This window comes from Triturus cristatus, chromosome 8 (genome assembly GCF_964204655.1).
Source record: "Triturus cristatus chromosome 8, aTriCri1.1, whole genome shotgun sequence".
Lineage (NCBI taxonomy): Eukaryota > Metazoa > Chordata > Amphibia > Caudata > Salamandridae > Triturus > Triturus cristatus.
This window is the reverse complement of record NC_140591.1, coordinates 1184472603-1184498097: the sequence shown is the minus strand read 5'-3', so window position 1 is coordinate 1184498097 and position 25495 is coordinate 1184472603. Positions and strand designations below refer to the sequence as shown.

Here is a 25495-nt window from a genome sequence, read left to right as displayed (position 1 = left end):
AGATGGGGTGAGGATCCGTCGCCGACATGAGGCGGCCGCACGACGAACAAGTTTTAAAGCCCGAAGGCATTCGCACACTGTTCCCACGCAGCAATAGCAGAAGGGAAAGGCCTAAACAGACCCAGAGCACAAACCGGATCCGCGTTGCACGCGGAAAAGGAAAAAACTGACGTAGGCGCGCCGGGGTGCGACTTATGTGACCTCGCTGACATCACGTACGCAGACCCCTGGGCGGAGTCGCGTAATGCCGCCCCCCGGCGCGCAGGGATACTGGGCAAAAAAAAATTTGCGGCTCCAGTCTCCAGCCTGGGGATAATTCTACGTGAAGGAATCTGCGGCTAGTAGTCTATCAGATACACAAGACGACCCAGCGGGAGATAATCCTCTTGTGTACCGTCCGCCCTTTCTTGGTGCCAAAGTAGCCAACAAAGAGTTGGTCATCCACCCGGAACTGTTGTGTGCGGTTGAGATAAAAGGAGAGGGCACGTTTTGGGTCCAGACGATGGAGCCGCTCTTCCTCTCTGGAAGGATGAGGAGGCAGAAAGAAGGTGGGCAAGGTAATAGTCTGCCCAATGTGAAAGGAAGAGGAGGGCGGACTGCAGAGAGCTCCAAGGACTTGGCCATAGCCAGTGAGTCCTTAAACCACTCCAACACGCTGCTTTGTCGCCGAAGAGGCAACGGCCACCAAAAGGCATGTCCATTAGTGTGCTTTGGACATTCCTCGAAAATCCAGCTGTCCTCAACTAGGCGTGGCGTCGGATCGCCACCGTCGTTGCAATCGATCTGCCCAGTGAGTCGGCGGTGTCTAGGCCAAAACGAATCATTAACTTAGCTGCGTCTCTCCCCTCCCCAACAGCCTGGGAGAGAGCTGTCCGGACCTCCTCCGGACAACGAGGCAGCACTTGCGCCACCATTTCCCACAGAGAGTGGGAATAACGGCCCAAGAGGCATGCGGTGTTCACGGACCGCAGCACAGAACTGGCGGAAGAAAAAATCAGCTTTCCGAACTGATCCAGTTTCTTGGATTCCCTATCCGGTGGTGCGGACGGGTAGGCGGTTGGGAAAGCAGAGGCTTGGACAACCAAGCTCTCGGGTGGGGTGTTGAGAGAGGAAAGTGGGGTCACCCGGAGCCGGGCGATGGTGTCGGGCCACGATCCTATCCACAGGAGCCCCAGTGGCGGCCCTGGACCAAGTGCCCAAAAGAACGTCAGAAAGTACTTTATTAAAGGGAAGCAGCGGCTCAGCAAGCCACAGTAGGGAGCATGAGGTGTAGGGCCTCGGCCACCCTACGCAACACCACAGCATAACTAGCACACTCCTCCGTAGCCACAGTAGGAGGAGAGAGCATGCCAAAGTCTGCTGAGGTATCCAGACCACTGGCTTCCCCCAACATCTCTGCCCAGTCCTGTTCATACTCGCAATCAGCTGCGATAGGGTCCTCAGACCCCTCACAGTTCTCCCCTTCCTCCTCAGGCTGTTCAACAGGCCTAAAATAGGAGCAGGGACATGGGGATAGAAATCTCAGAGCAGCGTCGAGAACAGCATTGATCGACGCCGGCCCGACACCGCGTCCCCTTTGGGGCTGAAACCGGGGTCGACGTCGTCCCGAGGATCAGGTGACATAGGAAGTGGTGCCGGTGGAGGTGTTATAAGGTCAACCGGCATCGACCGGGATCTAGGCCTGGATCCAGGAGGGTCCTGCGGCGCTGAGGCCAGAGCGTCTACGACATTGGAGCCCGAGCCACCGGCTATGAAAGGCGAGGACCCACAGTCGTGACCGCGGGGCCCGAAGGCCCACCAGCGGGACCCGACGGCCCAAAGAGGCATGCCATGGCCGACAGGAATTCCAGTATTTGGTCCGGAGTCGTCGACGGACCCGGGAAGGGCGGGTAGGCCGGCGGCGACTGCACAGGCTCCACAGGAGCCGCAGAGGAGGCACCACCCGCACCCTCAGCCACGCTGCGCAACCGACGGGTGGAAGTCGGAGAAGGATGAAGTTTCATCGACTTCCTGTGCTTCGTCTTACCTGACCCCAAGTGCGAAGACTTGGATCCTGAAGAACGATGATAATGACTCCGCGCACCGTCCGTCGACCCTCCCTCGGGACCGGGACCTCGAACAGCGCGGAGTCGTCTGCCGGGCCTCCAGCAGCTTTCGGGACCGCTCCCGCAAAGACTTCGGGGCCATGGCCAGGCAGTCGGGGCACAACTTGGGGTCATGGTCACACCCCAGGCAGAAAAGACACACTCGGTGCGGGGCCGACATCATACGGTGACAGTCCTCGCAGGACTTAAAACTGGACATACTAACTGCACCAGGAGTCGAAGATTTGATGAAAAATCGACACAAAAAGGCCTCAAAAAGTCAGTCAAAAAATGACTGGGGTTTCCTGCGCTTCCCGGATCTGCGCTTGCTGGCACGGAAAAAGAAAGAACTGATGTCAGAGTGCATGGGCGGCGTCTAAGTAGCGCCCGCGGAGTCATCTCGGCGACCACAAAACCAGCGATGGACGCAGAGCCGCACGACGCCACCTACTGAGGGGCAGGGGTACTGCTGACGAAAAGTTTCCGGATCCAGTCTGAGGCCTGGGGGTAATTGTAAGGTAAGGAATCTATCACTATGTGTTTCTTTCAGATCAATGTGTCAGTTGGCTACATGCGTGGGGTTGGGCGCCAGACCTGGTAAAATGCCAGGCCCTGCAACCAACCCTTACCGCGCATGGGCAAAGGCCAACGCGGTTTTTAAATCACTGCTTGAGTACCATGGTACCACAAAAAAATAAGTTATAATATAAATAAATATATATATATATATATATATATATATTCACTGAAAAAACCATAGGTTTCAGGGGCGTTATAGTTAGCTGGACTTTTCACTCGTACAAAACCATTGAAATTCCCCCGTTATAGTTAGTTCAGCTAACTATAACTCACGCGCACGCAATGCACTGCTGATGACGTCGCATATTACATCACTCATGACATGGTCAGTGACATCACTCATGACATCACTGATGACATCTCAAATGACATCACTGGTGACATCATCCTTGTGATAGAGTGGCAGACCTCCTCTCCCCCTAATATAACCTTTGATATACACATTCAAAAATAGAAACAACAATTTTCAAAACAATGGACATACCAATATCAGTTACAACAACCTATTCAGCAATTCTAAGATCCACATACACATCCACTCATTCACCAACAGTCCTATACAGTCACTCATACATGTACTCACTCATCATATGTACTCATACACCTGTACATCCTGTTACACAACGCCACTCATCCATAGAGTTACTCACACACATAGTCACTCATGCTAATAAAGAATCAAACATCCATTTACTTGCATATACAGTTATACACACACCACCACACTTACTTCTACAGAAACTTACACATACTTAGTCTTTTAAACAATCACTTATAGAAACACATACTTATTCATACAGGAACTCTTCCAATCTCTCACTCTCACATATACTCACTTATATACACCAATAGTCACATATACTAGTTTAAAACATATGTAGTTACTCAGAAAGACACTATTGAGACAGTCATTCACTCACTAACACACCCATGCACACACTCATCCACCCATACAGTCCTGCACACATGCTGTCTTCAACACATACAAACAGTGAGTCACTCATTCATGCACCTATGCACTACGTAATACCCCCCACCGAACCATACAGACACTCATACTGATACTCAAAAAAACAACTAATAACCTATATAGACACTCATGTAGCTACTCACCAACCCATGCAGCCACTTATACACAAAGTGAGAGACTGATACAGATATTTAAACATTACTCACTAAGCCATGTATTCACTAAGATACACTTAATCAGTCAGTTATACAATCAATTTTTCAAAAAAAAATCATCCATTTAGACACTTATATACCCATTTATTCTTCCATCGACCTTGAGATATACATATATAAAACATATGTAATTTTCAGAAAAACACACATTCACTTGATGATGTCATCAGTGATGTCATCAGTGATGTCATTTGAGATGTCATCAGTGATGTCATGAGTGATGTCACTGACCATGTCATGAGTGATGTAATATGTGACGTCATCAGCAGTGCATTGCGTGTGAGTGATAGTTAGCTGAACTAACTATAACGGGGGAATTTCAATGGTTTTGTACGAGTGAAAATTCCAGCTAACTATAACGCCCCTGAAACCTGTGGTTTTTTCAGTGAATTGCTAAGGAAGAAGGATAACGTGCAGAAAGAACAAACAGAAGAGCAGAAAGAAGCCTTGTTGCAAAATCATCCTGTACCCTCAACTTTCAGACGGATACTGGTGGTAACTGAGTCTGACTAACCAGTCCTAGAGCCAGTGCTATGTTAAAAGACACTCAGAATACAGTGAAAACACATACACTAGGGAACACTATGCGTTGGGGTCCCCCTGTGATCAGCATGACCTCTTCTGTAAGCCCCTAGTATATAATAGGGCAGGGGATTAAAACTACCTCTTAAAACGCGCCACAGGGCGTGTTTGCACACGTCACCTCAGGCCCTGTCCCCTCACTTCCCCACTGTGTAAACACGCCCTGTGGCCGTTTTAAGTTGGGAGATTAAGTCTCCTTGAATCCTGAGGGTCCCTAGGGTCCAACTAGACCACTAGGTACCTCCTGTAAGCGCCACAGAGCTCAGTGGCGCTTACTGGAAGCACCTGGTTGGCTAGTTAGCCCCCAGGGGCCCTCAGGATTGAAGGGGAATTATTTCCCCAACTTAAAACGCGCCATAGGGCGTGTTTGCACACGTCACCTCAGGCCCCATCCCCTCCCTTCACCACTGTGTAAACGCACCCTGTGGCCGTTCTAAGTTGAGAGATTAAGTCCCCTTGAATCATAAGGGTCCCTAGGGTCAAACTAGCCCACTAGGTACCTCCAGTAAGCGCCACAGAGCTGCGTTGCATAGAGGTGTAAAAAGGGGCGTGGCCTCAGAACACCTGTCTGCAACGCAGCTCCCTGGCGCATACTGGAGATACCTGTTGGGCTAGTTGGCCCTCAAGGACCCTCAGTATTGAAGGGGAATTAATTCCCCAACTTACAACTGGCCAGGGGGCGCGTTTGCAGAGTGCTGCAACGAGGGGGCGTGGCCTCCGGCACGATGCCGGTCTTTTATTTATTTTATTAAGAAGGAGGGCTGTGTGGCCCCCCTTCATTTTCTAATTTACTGGCCCTGGGGACCCCATCCCCCAGGGCCTGCACCCTAATTTTTTTTTGCTGAAAAAAATTAATTTGGCCCTCCCAAGGCCTTAATCGGCCCGGGGGCCCCAACCCCCGGGTCATGGCCTTTTTTTTTTTTTATTCTTTAGGAGGGGGCTGCGTTGCCCCCCTCCTCAGGCCACTTATGGCCCCGGGGATCCCATCCCCCGGGGCCGGCCTTTGTTTTTTATAATTTTTTAAATAAATATATTTATAGAAAAACATAGGACATGCTGGACAAACCGTATGTACCTATCACCATGACGATTTGCGTGATATTCATTAAAAGGCGACTATGCATAGAATGAATCCACATGGAATGTATTTACACCGCTAGTGAAGCTCTGACGTGTCTGACGCCCTACCGTGCCTAATCCCGGCGCCCCCGCCGGTGGGTACTCTCCAAGTAGACACCCTTGTCGTTTATTTATACAAACATGGGTAGCTATTGACGGGCACATTTAATATACACGCACACCAAGCCATTCAAAGCGGATTCGACGGAAATTCGACCAAACTATGCAAGAAACCCCCCTCACGGTTAATAAAACACACATCCACCGCCGGATGTGTAATATTTTTTATTTTACTCTCTGGAAAGGAGACGAACCTCACTTGAGAGTCACAGCGTGCTCCTAGCTGAGCCCAATGCTATGCTACACCCACCAGTGCCCGCCGAGTGCCTCACACCTCTGTGTTGTATTCCACCAGCTAGTGCGTATCCTATGACACTCTCTAGCCCATGTGCACTGTAACACCACCCCGTGAATATGTCATGCCACACTTGCCTTCGCACGGGTTATATTGCCCCATCTAACGTGCCTTCCTCGATGCCTATGTTATAACGCACAGCGCTATGCCATACATATTACAATCTGGGATCCATATCTTTGTCACAGTGCATATGCAACTTTACACTCCCCAGCACATATTTTATATTACAACTTTAGAGACTAGTTAGGTTACACAACACTACCCTGTGCATATTACACTCCAAGGCGCATATCGCATAGCACGTGCTAGTGCCTGTGCTATCTCGCGCTCTCCAATGAATCTGTCATTGCGCACAATGTATTGCATATTATATTTCACGCCCCGGTTCATCTTATATCACACTTTTTGGTGCATAGTTTATACCATATACTATATCTAGTTTTCATTTTCAATCGTGCTCTCAGGACTATGTTCTATATAACACTGCGTCCACCTACCCTTTTCACGGGCATTACATTTTGCGATGGGGGGTGGAGGGTCAGGGGGTGTTTCTGCCAAGTGAATCCGGAGTCACAGTCACAAACGTCCTCTTCTTCCTGAATTAAAGTGAGATTATGCTGCATACTTGTTTATATTTTAAGTAGTTCGCACAGACACACATTTTAAAAACAATAAAGTTCCTAATACCCACCTTCTCTGAACAGTTAGCCTGCTGCCCCATCCACCTCCTCCCTATCCTCTGTTGTCTGAATCCATGGACTAGCCTCCTCCCTCCTGCCATGCATGGTCTGATGTGCTGCCACTGCCCTCCATTTAGCATGATGTACCAGTCCACTCCTCCTGCCCTCCATTGCCCAATTCTATGGCCCATCATTGACCTCCTGCTTAGCCTCTGTGCTTAGCTTGCTGCCCCTATTCTCCTTCCCCCTGCCCTCCGATGTCTTTGTGCATGCCCCTGCTCCATCCTTTTTGCCCACCATGTTCCATGGACCTGCCACTCCTATCTACTCTGAGTGTTCTGTTGAGCTGCCACTCCCCTCCCACCTGCCTAGCATTGTCAGATGACTGTAACCTGTCCCTGCCACCTCCACACTGCCTGTCCACATGCCATGCCCCTATCCCCTTCCTCCTGTCCTCCATGGTCCATTTTACTGCCACACCCTTCTGCCCTCCCTGGTCTATATGCTGCAACTGCTCCTCCTGCCTGCCCCGCGCGGTCTGTTGTGAGGCCCCTTCCCCTGAACTCTCTGGTCTGTGCCCAGGTCCTGACCCTCCCATCTATCCTCCATGGTCCTTTGTGCATGCCCCTGCACCCTCCTTCTTGCCCATCATAGCCATTGTGCGGCCACTAACCCTCCCGCTTGCCATGCATGGTCTTCTGTGCTGCCATGGCCCCTCCCACCTTCCCTGTGTGGTCAGCTAGCTGCCCCTGACCCCCTCCCACCTTCCCTCCATGGTCTGTGTATATGCCATCATAGTCTCATTGTTGCTCTCCAGGGTGTGTCTTGTTTCTAGTGCCCATCCTGCCTGATCTCCATGGTCATCTTGCTGCTCCTGCCCTGCCCCCTTGCCCCCAGCCCTCTTTTTCCATGTGCAGACCCCTATTCCCTCCCTCCTGGCTTGTCTGTTCCATTGTAATGCCCCTGATCCGTCCCTCCTGCCCTTTATGGTCTGTTATGCTGCAGCTTTCACTCCTGTCTGTCCATTATGGTCAGCTAGCTACCATTGCCTCTTTCCCCTCTGTTCTCTGTTGTCCATGTGCATGGTCCTGTCCCCTCCCTATTGCTTTCTATGGATTGTTGTGCTGCACTCCCGTCCTGCATGCGCTGTGTGGTGTATTGTGCTGCTGCAAACCCTGATGCCTGCCCTGTAGGGTCAGTTTGGTGCACCACTCCATGTCCCTCCTGTCCTCTGTTATCCGAGTCCATGTCCCTACCCCAATTCCTCCTGCCTACCATGATCCAATGTACCATGCTTGCGAACATTTTGAACTTGGTAAGAGGGAGATTTTGAAAAAAAACTGGGGTATTGATTTTCCCCTTTGAGTTACATTGAAAACGAGGAGATTGTAGATAGGAGACAGATCAAATAAAGCCCATTGGATCTTAAAAACATTGGACGTTTCCTGGCTGAAACGGGTCTGTTGGCATGTATGGTTGTACTACCACTGCCTCTTCCTTCTGCCCACAATGGTCTATTATATTGCCACAGCATCTCTTGCCAGTCTTGTATTGTTGGTTTGTTGCCCCTGCCCCCCTCCATAGTCTGTTGTGCTGCCACTGCCCTTCCTGCCTGCCCAGTGTGGTCAAATTGTTGCATTTGCACTCTCCTACCTGCCTTCAATTTTCAGAGTCCGTGCCCCTGGCCTCTGCCTCTCAACAGTATCCCAATGAACAACTAGATTGCTAACATTCTATATTTATTACAAAAGTGTGGAACGCCTGACGTCATCTTGATGTAATCAAAACTGTAATACCTAGAGTATTTCCTTTAGAAATTACATATATGAGAGGGTCTTATTTGCATAAAAATTATGGTTAGTGCTCTAAAAAACTAAAATGAGGACATATTTTCTGAGTTTTCAAATAGCGACAAAGAACTTTTAAATTATTTGTAATCTTTATGTTTTTTTATCCAGTTGACCACTTGATTAAATGTTGCACCTAGGGGAGAGGATATGGTGTTACTTCCAGAGCTGCAGACTATGCAACTAGGGAACCAGGTTGGAGTTTCTGCTTCAGCTCAACATTCTGTGATTCTGGTCAAATCACTTAATCTCCCCATGTCTACAACCAAAATGAATTTGATCTTGTGTGATGTAACCAATGCTCATGTAAAAAGCACTCCAATACCTGACAAGTCTGCACTATATAAAACTGCAAATACACAACAAATAAGTGTTTTGCACACTTCTGTCATTGGGCTATACTTGGGCTACATCTGGGTGATATTTGGGCTACATTTGGGCTCTTTTGTCTCTGGTGGCCATCTTGGGAGATTTATTGTTATGACGTTTCCTAATTTCTTCATTTACTGCAGTCTCCTCAGTGGGAATACTTTCAGTTTTTTATTTTGGTTCCATCAAGAAGGCATTCAGATGTGTCACACATTTGCCATAAATTCTGAATGTTAGCACTCTAGTTGCTCGTTAGATCACTGTAGTAAAACTACTGCTCACCAGGGAAGTCTGCTGCTGGTATTCAAAGTGCATGTTTCAGTCTGCATGTCAGAATTTTTTTATGAAATAGAAGAGGATTTGAGAAGTCAAAATGTGCCCTAATTTTTCTTTCTGCAGAACTAATCATAATTTCTATGGCAAAATGAACCCCCTCATTTTGTTCCTTTGTAAATTAAATGTTTTAAGTGTTACCACTTTATTCCAATCAAGATGGCTTCAGGTGTGCCATACTTTTGTCATAAGTAAGACTGTTAGCGCTCTAGTTGTTCTTTAGAACACTCTGGAAAGCTGCAGTAGAACACAAAGGAATCAACTGACAGTCTCTGGCCTTGTTGGATGTACATGTTTTACTGAGAATGTCAGACTTCATTCTCACATGACTGAGAAAGATAATGTGAATTTACAGAAAATATGCTCTCAGTTTAGCTTATAGATCACCTTCCAAACCTCTGTGGGAAAAGCATGAGAAAATAGTTTTCTCTAAAACATGATTCATGATATCACAGCAGAAGGCTTTTTCACATGGTAAAATCACCTTAGAACATACCACAATTCTTAAAATGGGTATGGTACCATCAACAAATGATTTATAATGTAACTAAAGTCTTAAAACCTTCTATTGACCGCAATGCTTTTTAATGAGGTGCTATCATGTATATTGGTCCCAAGATGGCTGCCAACACTTCTTGGGTGAAGTGCTGACAGCCAATCAGGTCTCACGATGAGATGTGTGGTTAGGCACCGCCCAGATATATATGTGATTTTACTTTTGATTTTCACAGGAACTACTGAACGGATTTACACCATTTAAGCAAAAGGCACGAGTGTGAACCAAGGGCTACCTTTTTGCCAAATTGGTGTAATTCCGTTCAGCCGTTCAGGCTGTACCTTCGACTAAAGGTCCTATGGGAAAATGCATGGGGAAAACACGTTTTGGGACGCCCCTTTTTTCTCAGCCCCCGCTTGACGAATCACCCCGAAACTTTCAGGGTAGGAGCTGAGCTGAACGCCCCATTAGTTTTGAAAATTTCACGAAGATAAGTCAACCGGCACCAAAGTTATTCAAAATAGAATTTTCAGATTCTCTATGGGAACTCGGTCCTAACTATAACTATCTACTGGCGACCGCCAGTAGATTATATATATATATATATATATATATATATATATATATATACATACACACACACATATATATATACATATATATACATATATACATATATATATATATACACATATATATTTATTTTGTTTTGTTTTTTTAAGCCAGATGGACTGCTCTCAGCTCAAGCTGGGACTGTGTGCGTTGATCTAAGAGCTCCACACCCAGAGAGGCATCTGTTACTAATGTCTGACACCGAATGTCTTAAAGAAAAGGATCTCCTCTGAGGACATCTCCAGTCTTGCAACACCAGGGAAGAAATTGTATTATCACTGGGGATAAGAGTTAATTTGCATTACCAAATGTCAGACAACACAAACCACTGACCGTTAAACGGATTTAAGGATGAAGATGGGAATGTGATAAAAGGAAAATGTACAATGTCATGGATCCCTGTAGTGAAGAGATTTGATGAGCTGTTACAGTGTAATCTTCAGAAGATTCTAACACTTCAGACAGTTAAGTAACAGTGTCTGGGAATTAGTGACAGGATATAAGGCAGCTTTGAACTGCATGTGCATATCACTGTGTAAGTTGCATTTTCAGTACTTTAATGCTGTAAGCAAACATTTTAAATTAAAGAGACAAGACCCTTGTAATAACTTTTAAAGGTATTAAGAGGGTGGTAGACAATACAATACGGGAAGTAACACAGAGGCCAGTAAATATATAAAGAAAACAGTACCTTTGAGCCTTTTAATCCTCCCAATTGATCTTTATCATTAAGTCCCCAAACAAAAACTTTGGTTCGTATCGTAGCTGTAGACTCCAGCCCGGTCACCTTCTTCCTAACAAGGCTGAATACAGAAGTAATTAATTGCTTGTTTTAATTTTGAACACCTTTATTAAACAAGTAATTACAACAGATGGTAATTTACTTGAAGTCTGAGATAATCATTTCACTAATCAGATTGGTTTAAGTTAGATATATGAATGAAAAAGTGAGAAATAAAAACAATTTTAAATAAGAAAAACAGTAAACGACCAAAGCAAAAATAAAACCAGCAAGTAACAAAAGCAATAAGAAAAACATGACAATTTAAACTTCCACATAATCACAGTGGAAGTGGATGGGGTAAGGAGAAACCCCTATTGGTTTAGGAGACCAAAGCAGAAAGAGGAGAAAAAGTATAAGCAGGTATCTTTGTTAGCATAAAACGCTAGGAGCGGCGTGACAAAAAGATGGGGTACAAAACACCAGAAGCAATGCTAGTAGCACACACGCTTAACCTTATTAAATGGCAGAAAAACACTTTTCAGATTAATAGGAATTCAAATATATTCTTTCAAGCATTATCACTTCTCCATAGATTAATGCTTTTTGATGCATCTATTACAATTCATTCTTTCATACAAACTGCTTATGTGAGTTTTCAATGCGAGGTTTCAGCTAGAAAACATTAGATTATGTCTGTGCCCACAATTAAACTCTTTCCTAATAATTGTCTTTTAAGTAATCACCATTTACAAAACCGATATCTTTTAAAGAATAATGTATATCTTTTATATTAAACCAAATAAACTCAGTAATAAGAAGGTTAAGGAATTTCAACTGGCCCAAACCTTTTGCTTTTTCTCCATTTTAATTTGAATTTCTACTGAGATCTGAGGCATGTATATCTGCCTCCGCACTATGTGCTTCTCTTGCAATAACTATCCTTTTCCTCAAGTGAACACCATAATTGAGCAAGAGACCCAAGTAAGTTCACCCTTCCGGGTTCGTTTTTAGACAAGGAAGAATTTTTTATCACACAAATGTAAAGACATGTAAATATCGATTACTGTGTTTTGCTTTTTTCTTTAGCTTATTTTCTTTAGAAAGTGTAAGGAAAATGGATTAACAAAAGAATTGTGCAATACTTTAATACACAAGAGCATACCTGCATATAGATGACCGCCAAGCGTAGTTTGGGTATCAGGCATAATTCTTGCACAAATTACTAGCAATTCTAATGAAAACATTTGTGCAATTTCACACAGTAATATTAAAAAGATTAGCTATTATAGCTATTTTTACTATTGGTGTCATGCTTCACTGAGCATTCTAGTGCTATTATGTAATGTTGCAATGCTACTGTGACACGCACAAGCGAACATGTTGGCACCTGTGCTTTACGCAGTGCTAAAAATAATAGATTTAAAAATAATTGCATGAAAAGGTCGTCCCTTTATGGTAAAGCAAGGTCTTGTAGCGTTTTCATATGGAACAATTTCTTAAAAATTATCCAGACATCTTTGTCATCACAAATTTGTTTGACTGGAAGCCCTTATTTGATGGCCTTTTTCAATGTTTCCTTTCCACAGCACGACAATACTTTCTACCTCCAGTACATTCAGTTGGTTATGGGTTTCGTATTATAGACAGGTTCAGAGGTTTCCTATATAATCCTACTATGTAGTCAAAATGGATTATGTCCAATATCTATTTTCAAAGTATAATTTTCTTCCATACTTTTCAGTGTTGAAATATCCTGCATCTAAACAGAATCGAAAAAGTGGACCACTGCTGGCAAAATTATTATAGCCTCTCCATATGAACTCAAGTCCTACAACGGGAAAGCACTCTTCAAATATCAGCTCCCTTGTATACTCGTACCATTTGAAGCAAAGACATGGTTGATAAGAGGTCAAGAGAGGGGATGGAACCGATGTAGAACATAAGGTGGTTCTCTAGAGCCACAAAGGGAGTAACCAAGTCGAGAGGCATGTCAGTGATAAGAATGTCACTGATCCCCGTTTTTAAAATTTGCAGGGCATCATAAATGTACACACCGAGGGGGCGTGGCTTGGAGAGCCAAGATGGTGGACGCACCCTAAGTGTGCTCTCGGACCCCTCCGCCATCTGCCCATGATCCGCCCGCCCGGAGAGCCATCCGACACTTCAACTAGAGACTGGGTCATTATCTCACCTCTGGCTGCGTGATCCGCTTCTGTGTGTCGCCTCGAGCCGGACTCGTCCTCTCGGTGGGGACCTACAGGCAAGATGGCGGCTCCCCCGCGCTGATTGGCGCGTCCTGTGGCCGTTGGACCCTGCTAGCCACCCTTGGTCTGGATCCTCCGTGCAATAGGAAGGGCCTCCTCCCCCGTGATCCTGTGGGCCAGTGGAGCACTGTGGGCCAGTGGAGCACTGTGAGCCCCGGAGCGCGGCTTGCCCCTTTCTCCGCTCCCGGAGTGCTGAAGTGAGCGGCGGTGGGGGCCCGGTCTGGCACACCACTCCCGTATTTGCCGCGGTTGGCGCGGGGCTGTCCCTTCGGCCCCGGCCCACCGGAGAATCTCGCGGCCGCCCCCTGGTGCCTCAGGGCGCGGCTGGTGCATCGACCGCCGTATCGGGCGGGGGAGACTTCGCCTTCAAGCGTCCGGCTGCTTCTCGGGCGGCCGGGGGGCCCGTGCCCACCCGCGGGGGCCTACTGCATCCGGCGCTGCGAGGCCCTGTGTCCACATGTGCGGCGGAGCCTGGAGGCCCGACAGGGCTGCCGCGGTGCTGCCTGCCATCTACGTCCATCTGGAGCGGCGAGCTGTCGCTTAGCAGTGTCGGCCGCTGGGGAGGAGGTCTGCATGCGGGGAGGCTTGGCGCCGCATTGCCATGGCGGCTGGCGGCGCCTGAGAGGGAGAGACACGAGGTGCTGAGGCGTGTTGGGGGTCTCCGATTACCTGGCAAGAATCACCTCTTTGTGAGACCTTCAACCATTGAGTGGCTTTTGATGGTGCCATTTGGGGCACATGCAGCACTGGTTTCCCTTCGCTTTCCCAGTATCCTCAAGGTGAAGAAGGACCTGCGCTGAGACGTCGGACGGTCTGCTGAGGACGTGGGCCCCCCCCACCGCCCCTGGGCCCAGGCGACTTCTTGAGGACTGGAGATTCTGTGGAGTCCAGGTGGTGGGGCCTGTGCGATTCCCGTTTGCCCTTGCTGAGCCTGTGGTCGGTGCCGCTGCTGGGGGGTGCCGCTGGCGGTCGGTGGCAGCTCTGTGGCGGGTGGCGTATTCCTGCGCCCTGGACTAGAGATAAGGAGTGGGGGTGCTGAGGCTTCTGAGTTTGGGTGGAGGATTCGGCCGTCGGTCGGGCGGCAGGCGGGTACGTGGGGCCTGGTTATCACGGCTTCCTTACCCACACCCGGTCTCCTCCCCCTCATCCCCCACTCCCGGTATGCCTCCTGCGACTTGCAGCTATGGTGTGGGGATGCTGCTGAGCCTCTCCTTTTCGGGTCTGGCACGGCCCATTACTGCGCTCCCGTGGTCTCCTGCCAAATCAGTCCTGGCCCCGCTATAATCCCTGCGGACATTGTACGACACTGTTCTACAGAACATTCTGGGGCCCTCATGGGGGGATCCCTGCTGAGCACTGGAGCAGGGCCCTTTCTCCCTCCCTCCTCCTTGACTCCGGCCGCGCTTCTCGGGAGGTGGCACCCTGGCCCCCACCATGACCTTGCGCTAGCTGCTTGTGCCGGCTGACCCACTGCTTACCTGCTCTGGCTTGTTGACTTCTCACTGTGGGGTCTGTTTGTAGGGACGTGAGCAATCCTTGACTCTCGGGAGCAGTCATGGGCCGTACAGAGAGGTCAGCGAAAACTCCGGCCACCCAGACTAAGATGGATCAATTCACCACCTCTGAGGCGGGGGCTTTCGGGGGTGGGCCTGGACAGGAGGCCCCTCCATCTGCGTATTTGGCCACCATCCTCCAGGCCATCCACGCATCCCAGACCTCGGTGGAAGGCAAAATCGCAGAAGTGCGAGTCGACATGACCCTAATTCGGCCGGATCTCCGTAACGCCACTGCCCATATTACAGAGACCGAAACCCGCATCTCCACTGTCGAAGATGCTGTTCAACAACTTAAAGGGCAGGTGGCCCATCTTCAATCGCACACTCAAGAGTTGCATCGCCGGGCAGAGGATGCTGAAAATAGATCACGGCGCAATAACCTCCGCCTGGTGGGCTTTCCGGAAGGGGTGGAGAGGGGCCGTGCGGCGGGATTCCTTGGAGAGTGGCTGCAGTCCTGGGTCCCCGAGGGCTCTCTCTCCCCATGGTTTGCGATTGAGCGGGCCCACCGATCTTTGGCCCAGAGGCCGGCGCCGGGTGCGCCACCCCGCCCATTCATCATGCGGATTCTCAACTTTAGGGACCGTGACACTGTGTTGGCTGAGGCCCGCAAACAACAGAGGCTGCATCACGAAAATTGTGCTATCATGGTCTTCCCGGATTACACCCGCAAGGTCCAGGGCCAGCGCCACTCCTTTGGGGAGGTCAAGCAGAAGCTGAGGGCACTCAACATTCAATACCGGCTCCTCTTCCCGGCTCGCCTGCGTGTGGTGTTCGCAAACAGAACACTGTTCTTTGATGACCCGACGGCGGCCTGGACCTGGGTGACGGAGGAGCGCCCCCTGCGGGCTGGGGCTCAGGCGCTGGACTCAGAGGGGGCGGAAGGGGGTCCCGACCGCCCCGCTCCTTTTGCCCCTCAACCTCAGCGTAATCGCTCCCGCAGGCGCCGTGGGCCTCCCCGCCTGGACCTTCACGGCGGCCGGTGTCTCCCCCAGGGGAGCCTCGACTGGGGGGCGCTCCCACTCTTCTGGCTGCCTGGGTGGGTGGAGGGGGTGCCTCACCCGGGCCCCCGGTGGTCGACCTTCCAGACTCGGACCTCTCCCGCAGCTCCTTCACGATCCTGCTTGAACTGGTCTCTGCCCGCCGGGCCTTGCTCCGCGGCCGGAGACGGTGCTGCGGCCCAGATCATTCTTCCTTTCCCGAAGGACTTGTATACACATATCCGGACATGAGGAGGGGTCCTCCATGCTATCCCATTCCCAAGCGTTTAAGTTTGGTTGCTACTCATTAGTTGATTGTTAGGGCGACAGATGCTTCCGTTCCTGAAGTGTAGGGTGGGGGGGGGGGGGGGAGGGAGGGAGGGGGTTGAGGGGGTGGGACCGTTGTCCCGGGTTTCAGTTGTATTCTTGGTTCTTTTTCTTTGCTTTCCTTCCGCTTCACCAGCTTTCCCACGGCACCTGAATTTGCGCCCCTCGAGACATGCAGATCTCCCATCGGAGGCCCCCACTGACCGGTTCCTATGTTTTGATTGTTTTGGTTCTGCCACACTAGTATCCACAAAGCTCCTTGACGTACATCCGATAGGGCAATCGGACTGGGCCTCCCCTTTCAGACTTGCAATCCCACTAACATCCCAAGCGCTATGTCTGACACACCATTGATAAACGCCCCCCTGCACATTATGTCATGGAACGTTAATGGTCTCTTGGATCGTTTCAAGCGCATGGCTGTCCTCAGGTACGCGCAGCGTTTAGGGGCGGACATCCTACTCCTACAAGAAACCCACCTGCTGGGTAATCGCTGTCCCTTCTTAACGTGGGATGGCTACCACAGAGTGTGGAACTCAGGCTTTACAAGGGGTTCCCGAGGGGTGGCGATGCTGGTGAAATGCTCCCTTCCTCTGGTGACTGTCCAGACGACTCTTGACGCCCAGGGCACTTTTGTGGCCCTCAGTGGCACGTTAAACGGCAACCCGCTCAATCTGGTGTCCCTCTACTCTGCCCCCTCGATGCTGACGAAGGTTCTAGCTCAGTCTGGTGACCTCCTGGCGTCCCTGCCCGCCGGTCCCATATTTCTCGGGGGTGACTTTAATGCGGTCTCATATCCTGACCTTGAAACAAAGGGCCCTCTATCCCCTGGAAGGATTGCACAGGCCAAACAGCTGAGGTCTTGGTCCGCGTCGCTAGGTCTATGCGATGCCTGGCGTTTGTGGCACCCCCACTCTAAACTATTCACGCACAGCTCAGCCGCACACCATACACAGGCACGCATCAATGCCATCTTTGTTCCCTCTACGGATTGTCTGTTGATTCAAGACGTCTCGCTTCTACCGAGAGGTATCTCTGACCACTCGCCCGTGATGATCCGCGCGGGCCCCCGCCCGCCCGACAAACTTGGCGGTTTAATGCCTGGTTTCTCCAAGACAATGGTTTTGGGAGGACGGTGAGGCAGGAGCTAATACAGTACTTTCTTTCTAACGAGGGCTCCATGTCTTCCCCTGGTACCCTGTGGGAGGCGGGTAAGGCCACGATCAAGGGGGTCGCCAAGGGTCAACTCAAGCTCCAGCAACAAGCCCAGCTGGAGCAGCTTACCTTGCGAGGGCGCAGGCTCTGCGCCTCGAACGTGCCTCGGCCCGATCCCCAGATGCCTCCACCACGAGACTTCTGAGTCGGCTCTGGTCAGAGATCAAACAGCTGTCGCTGGACGCGGCCAAACCCCTCTGGCGCTCCTCGGTGGCCAGGGTGTATGGATGGGGCGACAAGAATGGTTCGCTCCCTCACCGCCTGGCTACGTATCCTAGGGCGAACCGTATTATCCCTGAAATAGCAGCACCGGACGGGTCCTTGTGTCGTGCCCCATTGGAAATGGCGCAGGCCTTTGCCGCCTACTACCACAAGCTCTATGAGGCTTGAACCCCATCCCTGTCCCTGGCGGATCTGTTGGACGTGGAGGGGGGCCGCCTTCCGTGTGTGGATGCCGCCGCTCGGGTCGATCTGGATCGCCCCGTTTCCAGCGAGGAAATTAGCGATGCAATCGCTCTTGTGTCGTCCGGCAAAACGCCGGGCCCTGACGGCCTTCCCCAGGAATACTATTCCCAATTCCGAGATGTTCTCATCCCCCACCTGGACGCGTTATTTTGCGAGGCAGTGGAGAGAGGCTCCTTCCCCCAGAAAACGGACATAGCCACCATTGTAGTCCTCCCGAAGTCCCAACCCTCATCACCGCAATGCGCAGACTACCGCCCCATCTCCCTCATCAACACTGAGGTCAAACTGTTCGCCACCCTCCTAGCCCAGCGCCTCAAACCTCATCTGTCTCGGTTAGTCCACCCTGACCAATGCGGGTTTATGCCCTCTCGCGGCACCCAGGATTGCCTTCGCAGACTGCACTCTGCCTTGGCCCACCGACACCTCCTCACCCCATACCTAGCGCTCCTCCTGGTAGACTTTGAGAAGGCCTTTGACTCGGTGGACTGGGGCTTTCTCCACGATGTTTTTGATATGATGGGACTCGGTCCCCACTTTCGGGCCATGGTCAAGGTCCTGTACGCCCTCCCGAGGGCTCGTGTTCTACTAAATGGAGTCCTGTCAGAGCCCTTCTTGGTCTGTAGAGGGACGAGGCAGGGTTGTCGCATCTCTCCATTGCTGTTCGCCTTAGTGATGGAGCCCTTGGCGCCACTGATGCGGTCTTTCGATCAGGTGCGGGGCTGGCAATGGCCCAACGCTAAACCAGATAAAATCGCCCTCTATGCGGACGACGTCCTTATTTACCTGGCGGATCCCGCCCGGTCCGGTCCCCATTGTTTACGTATCCTACAGTCCTTTGCACAGGCTTCAGCCCTCCGACTGAATCCCAATAAATCAATCCTAGTTCCCCTCCACCTCTCAAGAGAATGCATTGACTGGCAGCTCGAAATACCTCTGCGCCGTCAATCATTCAAATACCTCGAGATCTGGGTGGCCTTGCTGCCTGAACTCAGCTGGGCCCTTAATGTCACTCCGCTGGTAAAGCGGGTCAGGACAGACCACCAGCGGTGGCAGTCGCTACCCCTCAACCCCATGGGGAGGGTGGCCCTTTTCAAAATGATGGTGCTTCCCCGCTTTCTTTACATGCTTCAGAACACCCCCGTGCTTTCCCAGGGACTGGTTCCGTGAACTTGACGGTTTGGCCAGCAAGTTCTTGTGGGGAACGAGTAGGTCCAGACTAGCGCTCAGTACTTGCAGGATCCCCTCGTTCGATGAGGGGTTAGGGATGACTCACCTTTATCTATACTACTTGGCCACACGACTTCTCTCCATACATGACTGGTTCAACGGGGGTGGTCTGACCCGGCCTATAGGCTTGAACTGGGGGAGCTGGGCCTTGCTAGAATCCAATCCTTTCTATATGGGACCCCGATTCCAGCCGGTCTTCCGGAGGTGACGCGCTCGGTGTTACTGGCCTGGCGGGCGGCCCTGCGACACACCAACTGGACACATACACTGACCCAATGTACACCTTTGTGGCACGGAACCTGGCTCAGGGAGGTGACGGGGCTTCGGGGATCCGAAGCTTGGGACCTCATCGGCATCGCGCAGCTTGGGGACGTGTGGGTGGGGGACCATATGCGTTCGTTTGAAGATCTCCGGACCAGGTACTGACTGCATTCCTCACAATTTTTCCGCTACCTCCAGCTGCAACATGCCCTAGGTTCACATCTCACGACAGGCAGGAGGTTTGCGAGATCATAGCCCGCCGGAAGCCCAGATTATGTTTGGGGACTTGGGGAGAGGAGGCATTTCCCGCATTTACCGTACACTGATTAACAATACCCCGACTTCCTTGGACCGACTGAGGGCGCAATGGGTGGACTGGGTAGGTCACTTGGAGGAATAAGACTGGCGGGACGCCCTTATGGCCCCCAGAACGGTCACTGCCTTTGCTAGGCTGCGCTTGGTACAGCTCTACTATCTACATGCCGCATATCTTAACCCTGCACGCCTTCATCGCGCAGGGTTTAGTCCGTCCTTAGCCAGCACCAGGTGTGGACATGAACCTGCTGATTTCCTCCACATGGTTTGGGCTTGTCTCCTCTTGGCAGGATTTTGGCGGTGCATCGAGAAGGAACTCTCTGAAGTCTTGGGATGGGAAGTTCCACACAACCCCAAACACACACTCCTGGGCATCACTGACGGGCTGGACGGGTCGCGCAATGAAAAATTGTTCTTTACTACAGCTATGGTGGTAGCTAAAAGATATTGCGGCCTCTTGGAAATGCCCCGAGCCCCCAAGGGTGGGACGCTGGCGGAATGGAGTGGACTGGTGCGCCACACAGGAGAAAGTCATGTATGCAGCACGTTGTTGTCTCAAGAAATATCGCAGAATTTGGGGGAAATGGTTGGGTGGGGGGGTCTAACTATGAGGGGTTTGACTGTCTACATCTTTTTCTGCTCTATTAATGTCTGCACGTTGGGTGTTGAGAACTCGCGCTTGTAATCCTCGACCTTTGCAATATGGTGCATATCGGTTGGCGCTTTCCTATTGTAAAATGAATTAAGTTGTTTATCAAAAAAAATGTAGACGCCAAAAGGGCCTTCCTGTAGAACAGCATGCATAAAATCTTTGGTCAACAACAGGTATATTGAATTTACATGCATATCATGAAATGAGGCAGAAGCACAACTTACTTACTTGTGTAACGATAAATCTGTAAGAGACAGTAGTTAGTGATAGATTCCTTACCTTAGAATATCCCCACGCGTCAGACTTGATCCGGAAAGTTTTCATCAGCAGTACCCCTGCGCGTCGGTAGGCGCCTTCGTGCGGCTCCGCGTACGTCGCTGGCGTCTTATTTGCCGAGATGACGTCATCGGAGCTACTTAGACGCACCCACGCGCGCTGACGTCAGTTCTGTACACGACTTTCCGCGCCAGAAGTACAAGTTACTTACCTTCAGTAACGATGTATCGGGTAGAGACGATTCTAGCCGCAGATTCCTTTACGTAGAATTATCCCAAGGCGTGAGACTGGACCCGGAAAACTTTCTTGCCCAGCATCTCTGTGCGCCAGGGGGGGGGCTGTACCACTCGACTCCACCCCAACATCCTTCGCAGGCATGATGTCAGCGAGGTCACATAAGCCCCACCCCGGCGCACTGACGTCAGTTTGCTTCGGAGAACTTTTCCACGCTACAATGCGGAGCCACCACAACAAAACTAAGGCGAGCATGGGAACAGTGTGTGAAAAAACCAGAGAAACAAAATAGAGGAAAACAAAAGGTGAGAAAACATCACCAGGTGGCACCAAGGCACCAGAAGGCGACAACAGCAGGCCAGAGCAGGAAAAGAGCAGAGCACCACTCTGAGGAACAATTGCGCAAGCCAAGGCGAGAGCACCAGGTGGCAATAAAGCACCAGAAGGTCAGAGCAGCAAAACCAGAGCAAGAAAAGCGCAAGCACAACGCCGTTGAACCACCTCGCAAGCCAAGGCGAGAGCCACCCTAGAGGCACACGCATGTGAAAGCGCTGTGAATGAAAGAGAGAGGGACTGCAACCACCACCACAAGGGAAAGGGCCACAATCCCAGAACAGGGGAGCAACAGCAATCCACCCCCAAACTACACTGCCAAGGATGGCCACACCTCCTGAAAGGAGTAGGAGGACAGAGGATCAGCAAAACATCCGCAGACGACAGTGCCAAGGAGGGCCAAGGACAGGTAAAAGAACCCCCAACGAAGAAGACCAGGTGGGGATCAGAAACATCAACAGCAGAGGGAAAGAGCAAAAGAAGGCTCACACGCCAGAGAAAACCCATCAAGAGGGATGACTGACCGAAAGAAAACGAAAAGGACACCCACAAAAGACAAGCCACCCAGACGGAGGCGACTGCAGAAACCCAAGCAGAGGGTCCTCGCAGAACGGGGAGGAAGGGCGGGTCGTGAAGGAATCTGCAGCTAGAATCGTCTCTACCATATACATTGTTACCGAAGGTAAGTAACTTGTACATCTGATAGCGACTACTAGCTGCAGATTCCTTCACGTAGAATCGATACCCTAGCCATACCCAGAGGGGAGGAGGGCCTGCGAGAGAGCCTCCCCACCAGGACAGACACAGCGGCCCAGCAGGGGAGAGGTCACAGGGACAAGGTGGGAAAGGCCAGGATAACCTAAGCCCAACCAAGGGAGACTGCCCAACACCCCGCAGGGGCAGGGGCAGACACCGCCCGAAAAGCCTCAAGGACCACCTCAGACCCAAGGGAGAAGAGGTAGAACCGGAGGCAGGGCCAACTGTAAGAACACACACACAGTGACAGAAAATAGCTGAACACACCTCAGCCGCAAGCAGCGGACAAGGCAGGGACGGCTCCACCGCCAACAGCGCAGATGGAAGAGAAAGGCACAAGGGAATACATCAAAGGCCACAATGGTGTATTAGAACAAACAGGCCTGCACCGGCATGCACAACTAGTAGCAGACAACACCGCTGAACGGTGCACCCAGGACAAGCTAGACGCCAGCCAAAGGCAGGGGCCAGGAAGGGCCAGGACATGCCCAAAGAGAGGGGCCGGCACATGCTGACCCACGAATGAAGTGGAACCAGGCAGAAAGAAAGAGAGAGAGAGAGAGAGAGAGAGAGAGAGAGAGAGAGAGAGAGAGAGAGAGAGAGAGAGAGAGAGAGAGAGAGACGGAGGACAGGCCAAGCCTTCCACCAGAACACAAAAACCAGGGAAGCCAGTCCCCCCCCGGAACACCAGACAGAGGACCAAGTCGGACAGAAGGGCAAAACCGCTACAACGCGATGCCGCAGACAGCAGGCCAGACTAGGCTAGCGACACAGCGACCCAGGAGAAGGACGGACCGGGGCGCAACGCAAGCCACCCCAAAACAATCAGCAAGAAGATCGCACCTGCGATATACCGTGACGCCATGGAGAGCAGAAGCCCGAAGGGTGACCACACCTACCCAGCACATGATAGAGCTATGAAATAGCTACTATTACCCCACAAAGGGCATGTTACGTCCCAAGCACATGGGAACCCTCTTAGGAAAAATATCCGCAGCAGTGGACACGCAGAAAGACCTGCGCAGAAAACCGCAGACGGCTTGCCAATTAGCCAATAAAGAATACACAGAAGGCCTAATCTCAGGGCCTACACGGCTTACAACAGCCAAACCACAAGTCAAAACAGGGCCGGACCAGCAGCCAACAGCACCAAAGTCCTAACAAAAGGACCTGAAGGCACATGAACCACACACCACACACAACCGGGGCGACACGCTACAAGGCCCCAGGAAAACAACGGAAGAACACCTCCCAAAACACAGACCAACTCAAAGATCACTGAGGAGGAGGAGGAAGCCCCGCAACAAACCTCTGAATGGCAGAATCCGCCGGGGCGTGGGACAAAAGAGTGCCATCAAAAGGAAGGTCCACCAACCGTTCCCTCACGTTCTCCGGGAACATACTATCCCGTAGCCAGGCATGTCGACAAATGGCCACTGAAGAAGCCATGGTACGACCAAGCACGTCCGAAACGTCCAGGGCCCAGCGAAGAATAAAGGCCGCCAGCTCCCGGCCATCCAACACATGGTGCCGGAGATCTACAGAGGCACCCTCCTGAGAAGCGCAGACATAAGGGACTCTGCCGAATCCCACAAGCAAGAAGTGGCCCTTGCCAAGACACAAAGTGTTAAGGGCCCGCAAAGCCGCGCTGGTGGAGGCGAAGATATTGCGCCCCCAGGAACCTAACCAGCGGGCCTCCCGTGATGGAGGAGATGGTAGGGATGGAAAGGCAGTCTGTAAAAGAGGACCCCTGGTAGAGGGGTGAAAGGAAAGACAGACCGGGTCATGCGGTGCAGGATGGTGGCGGTGCAGAAGCAGCTAGGGCACTGGGTCCCCCGTGGCGGGCCGCCCCCAAAAGAGACGTGTGAGGCGAAGTCTCAAGGGGAAGAAGCAGCTCCCGACCCCCATAACCCTGATGGAGGACCTGCAGAAGATGATCCGTGGGGAAATGGGCAGCTGGATCACCCATGCGCAAGATCCCCGCCGCCGTGCAAACAGCCCAAGCGAAGGCAGCACCGGCGGCCGTAGGGCCCCGTGGCGGGGAAAGCAGTTCCCGGGTGGGCAACAGCTGCAAGCTAAGGCGGCCGGCGCCCAGGTCAACTGGGCCAAGTCCAGAAAGGAGGAAGGGGGACCGTGGAATGGGGAACCTGAGGCCCTTACAGCGAAGAATGCAGGCGTGTCGACGGCGATGAGCCGTCCTTGGAAGACGTTGAGGAAAACTCCACGACGAGGCAGCCCGTCTCCGGAGAAGATGAAACAAACAACCGACGAACCTCTGGAGAAGAGGGTGCGTCCAAAGACGACTCAACGACCCGACGCCGGCCCGGCGCCGTAGAGTTCGCGACCGGCATCATGTCAACGTCGACAGGCACCGAAGGAGACACCGGAACGACCTCTGCCACAACCCGCGGCGCAGGAGACCGGAGAGCTGGGTCTGAGCAAGGGCGGCTAAGGAATGGCGCTGAAAAGGCGTCAACTCGACCTCCAACGAGGCAGCCGCCTGCGTGGAGGGACGAGAGGGGCCTGGGGACATGCCCGACCCCTAGCCGGCCCCTGTGGCACCGCCAGGGCCTAAGTGGCGTCACCTCGGCCTCGGACAAGGCCGAAGTCTTCCCAGAGGACCGAGGGGGACTAGAGGACACGCCCGAGTCCCGGCAACCTCCCGCGACACCACAGAGACCCCCGCGGGGGTTTGGGGCAAGGCAGTGGCGCCCAGGTCCGAAGGAGGAAACCCTGATGGGCCGCACCCTGACGGCCCAACATCCTCCGAACCTGGATCTGAACCTGTCGGTGCCGGGGCTGGAGTCGCCGGTGACACCGCAGGAGACCCTGCGCGCGTCAAGGGATCCGCAGACGTCCCAGGAAGAGAAGGAGGAGAAGGAAGAGCCAAAGAGGCCTGCAAGGCCGCTGCATAGGCCTCCATCTGGGCTCTGGTCGCCACCGTGCCAGGGAACGGGGGATAGGATTGTGAAGCGCGGGCCGCACCACCCGCGGAGAGCCCACGCCCCCAACAGGCCGGGGACTGGGCCTCGGGGACAAACTGCGACACTTACCAACAGGTGAGCGACGCCCTTGCGGCCTGGGAGAAGGACGATGTCGGAGACGGACGTGGCGGTTCTTGAAGCCGTCCGCGGGGGACGGACGCGGTAACTACGCCGACCTCGACATGCATGCCGAAAGGAGCTTCATCCGGCGCTCTCGCCGGGACTTCTGCTTCATTTGCTGAAACGCCTCACAGTCCGTGGAGTCGTGGTGCTTCCCCAGACACCACATGCAGATGGGGTGAGGATCCGTCGCCGACATCTGGCGCGCGCAAGATGAGCACGTCTTGAAGCCCGAAGGCATTCGCACACTGTTTTCAAGAAAAACGCTTGAAGTACGAGTTACTTACCTTCGGTAACGATGTATCTGGAAGAGACAATTCTAGCCACAGATTCCTTCACGAAGAATTATCCCCAGGCGTGAGATTGGATCTGGAAAAAAATTTGCCCAGAATCCCTGCGCGCGAGGGACTGCATCACACGACTCCGCCCAGGCTTCGTCCGCGTCAGCGAGGTCACATAAGTCCCACCCCGACGCGCCGTCAGTTTTCTGCCAAGAACATTTCCG

General features: G+C 51.8%; 1 protein-coding gene across 1 annotated transcript in view; it reads right to left on the bottom strand.

Moving 5' to 3' along the window:
- The window catches only part of LOC146805589 (E3 ubiquitin-protein ligase HERC2-like), a 1563844-nt gene that overhangs the window by 797544 nt on the left and 740805 nt on the right, over positions 1-25495 (bottom strand). The window contains 1 exon segment of the mRNA XM_085622871.1: positions 10996-11107. Coding sequence (XP_085478997.1) covers positions 10996-11107 — 112 coding nt within the window.